This window comes from Capsella rubella, unplaced genomic scaffold (assembly GCF_000375325.1).
Source record: "Capsella rubella cultivar Monte Gargano unplaced genomic scaffold, Caprub1_0 scaffold_1, whole genome shotgun sequence".
Taxonomy (NCBI): domain Eukaryota; kingdom Viridiplantae; phylum Streptophyta; class Magnoliopsida; order Brassicales; family Brassicaceae; genus Capsella; species Capsella rubella.
In genome coordinates, this window is record NW_006238923.1 from 12,771,383 (window position 1) to 12,775,915 (window position 4,533).

Here is a 4,533-nt window from a genome sequence, read left to right on the forward strand (position 1 = left end):
TGATGATGTGTCCGAGGAAAGAATCCTCAAGCTGCTTGAACGATTCATCGCTCAAAACAGCTTTAACTTTCCAAATTAGTTTAAAATCCGTATGTTGTATTATTGATGCTTGAGAGAATGGTTCACTTCCATCTTCATATATACCGTTAGGTAATAGAAGATAATCAACCGGTTCACTACTCTCCATCTGTTTATTAACATCAAAAACCAAAATATTTTAACCTAAATGTTTAAAAACCTTTTAAAATGCTTATGAGACTACAACTTTTGATGCACAAACCATTTTTTTACAAAGTTTTTATGATTTTCATTTTCTATAAGGTTTTCAAAATTGATTAAAGCCATCCCTGAACAATTGTAGTAAATATATGTTTAATCTCAATCGATCTCCAATTAATCTCAATCGATCTCCAACAATTAATCTCAATCGATCTCCAACAGTTAATCTCAATCGATCTCCAACAATTAATCTCAATCGATTTCCAACAATTAATCTCAATCGATCTCCAACAATTAATTTCAATCGATCTCCAACAATTAATCTCAATCGATCTAAAAAAGAACCCTAAATTGGCAAACCCTAAACAATTAACAAGTAAGAGATAACATAGGGCACTTACACGGCCAAGAGAGAGAAGACACGGCGAGGCGATTTTGTGTGACGACGAGGAGTCCTCAACCGATGACGACGCCGATGAGGAGTGTGAGACAGAGAGGAGAGGAGTCCTCGAGAAACCAGAATCGAGAGAGAGAGAGAGGAGTCTGAGGCGGACAGAGACAAGATTCTCGCCGGAGACAGAGAGGAGATGGAATCGGAGTTGTGATAGAGAGGAGAAGCAGGATTCTCGCCGGAGTCCAGCCGTCGAGAAAGAGATCGTTTTCGTGAGAGAGAGAATTGTGAACCAAAGATTTTTTAGGTTTAACATAAACCAGGGCAAAATCGTCTTTTGGCATTAAAACAGGGGTAGTTTTAAAAATGCTCCCCTTATAGGGGTATTTTTAAAAGGGAATACCCAAAAGGGGTATTTTTAGAATTGTCCCAAGTTTATAAGGATGTTTAAAGGGTTTACAAGGGTTTTTAAAAATTTACAACGATTTTTAAAAGAACTTTATAAGCGATTTACAAGTGTTAATAAAAGTTTTAAAAAGATTTACCACGGTTATAAGAGTTTTTAAAGGGATTTACAAGTGTTTATAAAAGTTATAAAAGTCTTTACAAATGTTTTAAAAGGTTTACTAGAGTTTTTAAAAGTTTTAGATGACTTTTTAAAAGATTTACAAGGGATTTTAAGGATATTCAAAGGTTTTAAAAATCATTACAAAGTTTTTAAAATATTTTTTAAGGTATTGCGGAAAATTTTGGCGGGAAATGTTTTGTCGGAAATTTTTTGCGGACAATTTTTTGGGGACAATTTATCGGAAAATTTTTTTTTTTTGTTGGAAGGAATATTTCTTTTTTCATCATGATTTCCACTAAAGGAGTGTAATTTAGTTATTTTATACCTAGATAGGGTATTTTTGAAAATGGACACCAAGAGAGGGTATTTGTAAAAAAATGTAACCCAAAAAGGTTATTTTAGCAAATCCCCCTTTTTCCAAATAAGCTAAATATTTTACTTAAATTTTTAATAATTTAGGCTTAGAATATATAATTATAACCTATACAAATGGTCTCATGAAAAAAAAAAACATATAAAAGCATAACTTTTAATTTGATTTTGGTCCATCCATTCAACCGAAGAAATGAAGAGATAACAAATTTGTTGCACGATATCTGAAGAGCGATTCTAAGTAAAAGTGATGATGGTTTTGATTGTACTTCTCTTGTTAACCGGTTAACTAACAGCGTTTCGGCATATGTTGATGTTGCCTAATTTCATATAGTTTAACTTAGAATTTGAATTTTTAATGAGTTTAGATTGAAATTTACCAAGTAGCATAATTTAGGTATTGAAAAACCGTCAATAAGTTAGTCGAGGTTCATTTTGGCCATTTTTCCATCACTGCACAATGAACGTTAACGTCCAAATTGATATTATTGACTTGACTTCCAAAGCACAATAACTATTTACTAACAGAATGTTCCAACGTATATAACCCCTAAAATGTGCCAAAATAAGCAACTCGAACCCACTGGTAGGTTAGGCCTATACTTAGCCGAAGCCTACATGCTTTAATTAAGACTTTAATTAGTTGTTTTCTTATTTATTTATTTTTTTTTCAACAATATTAAGATTAACTCAAAAGAGCCAATTGGGGGAACAAGTGTCAACAAACTTGACAAAATGCAGGAGGGCACGAACTTTTCGTGCCAGAGAGTTCGCTTTTACATTTTGATTACAAGATATAAGAGAAAGAGAAAAAGTTGAGAATTCTTCCCTATCACTCCTAATGTCGTCTAGGTAAACAGAGAAAGCTGGCCATTCAGTAGGAGAAGACACCATCTTCACCAGGTCGGAACAGTCCGTGAGAAAAATCACATCTCTGAAGTTGTGTCCTATCATGCAGCGCATTGCCCAAACTAGAGCTTCGACTTCCGCATGTAGAGGAGAGAGACTGCGGCGAGGATTCGTTGCTCCCATCCATGTTGCTGAGTCTGGAGCATGCTGGCAATACCATCCTAATCCTACCGACAAGTCAATTTCCTTCCAAGATCCATCAACAAAACATCTATACCCTGACGAGGTATGAGGTAGAGAAACCGAGCGAAACCGAGGCGCGGAAGCCACTGGTAAGGTCGCTTCTGGAGCCTCTGATTCCTCTATCTGCGCTGCATCCCATGATCCCGCCTTAGTCTGAGCAATCCTCACTACCTCCATCGGATTTTCATCCTTATTATCAAAAACCTTGGCATTCCGTGCCTCCCAATATATACCATAATAACCCAGGAATAAATCTAGCTTGATCATCCTTCAGGGATAATCGAAGGATATAATCCATATTCGCATACACCAACGTTGTCGGGAAAGAGAGAAGGCCCACTGGAATATTCCCCAACGCCCATACTTGACGCGTCGGAGGGCATTCAAAAAGAACATGATTAACCGTCTCATCCTGCGCAGTGCAACGTGCACATCTAGTATCGCAGTTGATACCCCGATGAAATAAATTAGCCGTTACTGAAATGTAGCCAGTCAGGACTTGCCACATAAATTCTCCATACTTTTATCCCTATAAAAGAAAAAGAAAAAAAAAAATTTTGAATACTCAAGTTAATAAGCATCACTCAAGTTTTATCATCAACTCATAAGTCTCTTCTTCACCAATATACTATACACTAGTATCTTCCAAAACACAATGACCCACTGCACTTTTCAATGGTTTCATAGTTTTACAAAGCAAACAGCCAAAACAAGTAACTCGAACCCACTGCAGCGTTAGGACTTCATTATCAAAGGAGACGACCTCAAGTCAATTATAAATAAAAGTTACCAAATACAATGAATATGCGACTCCTTCCGTCTAATGTTTTATAATTTTGTGTTTGTTTTGCAAAATTACTTTAAAGAATAAATGATATACTTAAATCTAGAACAAAATATAATTTGAAGTTGGGAGAATCGTAAGAAGTAGCAAAAAATTACTAAACACCAATTTGAATATAATTAGAATTTAATATTAATTAATTATTTTAAAATCTTAAGCGAATAATACCAACAAAAAAAAAGAATAAACATGATTCATACATATCGTATCTAATAACACTAAATTTTAATGCATAATTTATATATATAAAAAGAACTGAATAATTTGGATTTAGCATAAATATAAATTAAAATTACATGATTATACAATATAACCCTAAACATCATTACTTAATCTATTTTTTTGTTCCGTGTAACATAACCCAAGCCAATTGTGGGAAATTAAAAACCATAGTTAATGATCATCACTTGAATATTTCTTTGTTAGTGTATTTATTAAATAGTTGCAGAAGCTAAACATATTGTGAGTAAATTTGAGATTTATTGCATGATTGAACACACGATTATCACTCACACACAAGTCCAATACACAATGACTTGGAAATTACTCAACAGAATGTTCAACGTAGGCACTTTTCTAGTGACTGGTTTCGTAATTTCTTAAAGCAAACAGCCAAAAGACGATTTTGCCCTGGGTTAGGCCTTCATTATCAAAGAGACGACCCCAACTCAATCACTAAGCCTTCATGAAGTCTATTAAAGAGCCACAGAACTTGGATAGCTTTGTCTATCACCAAGAGAGAAAGATAATAGTGAGTGAGATAGTAAGTGAGAATGGCTTTTGCTGAGAAGAATCCTTCTTATAATCTTCTTCGTTTCCTTTTGTTCATATCCATAACTTTGAGCTGTTCTATCACAGCTTCTGCGACTATCTCAGAAGCAAATGCTCTTCTCAAATGGAAATCCACTTTCACCAACCAGAGACCCTCATCAAAGCTGTCTTCATGGGTCAATGATGCAAACACCAATACTAGCTTTCCATGCACCACTTGGTATGGTGTTTCCTGCAACTCACGAGGGAGTATTGAAAAGTTAAATCTCACTGACA

At 34.9% G+C, this 4,533-nt stretch overlaps 1 protein-coding gene across 2 annotated transcripts in view; it reads left to right on the top strand.

The window, feature by feature from the left end:
* LOC17898407 (probable leucine-rich repeat receptor-like protein kinase At1g35710) overlaps window positions 1-4,533 on the top strand; it is a 20,074-nt gene that overhangs the window by 12,365 nt on the left and 3,176 nt on the right. Inside the window, exon 1 of one of the 2 annotated variants that reach the window (XM_023777403.1) lies at window positions 4,166-4,532. The exons of the other annotated variant lie outside the window; for it this stretch is intronic. Within the exon in view, the coding sequence (XP_023633171.1) occupies window positions 4,260-4,532 (273 nt within the window). The 5' untranslated portion in view covers window positions 4,166-4,259. Of the gene's footprint in view, window positions 1-4,165; window position 4,533 lie in introns of those variants that run through there. 2 annotated transcript variants of the gene reach the window in all.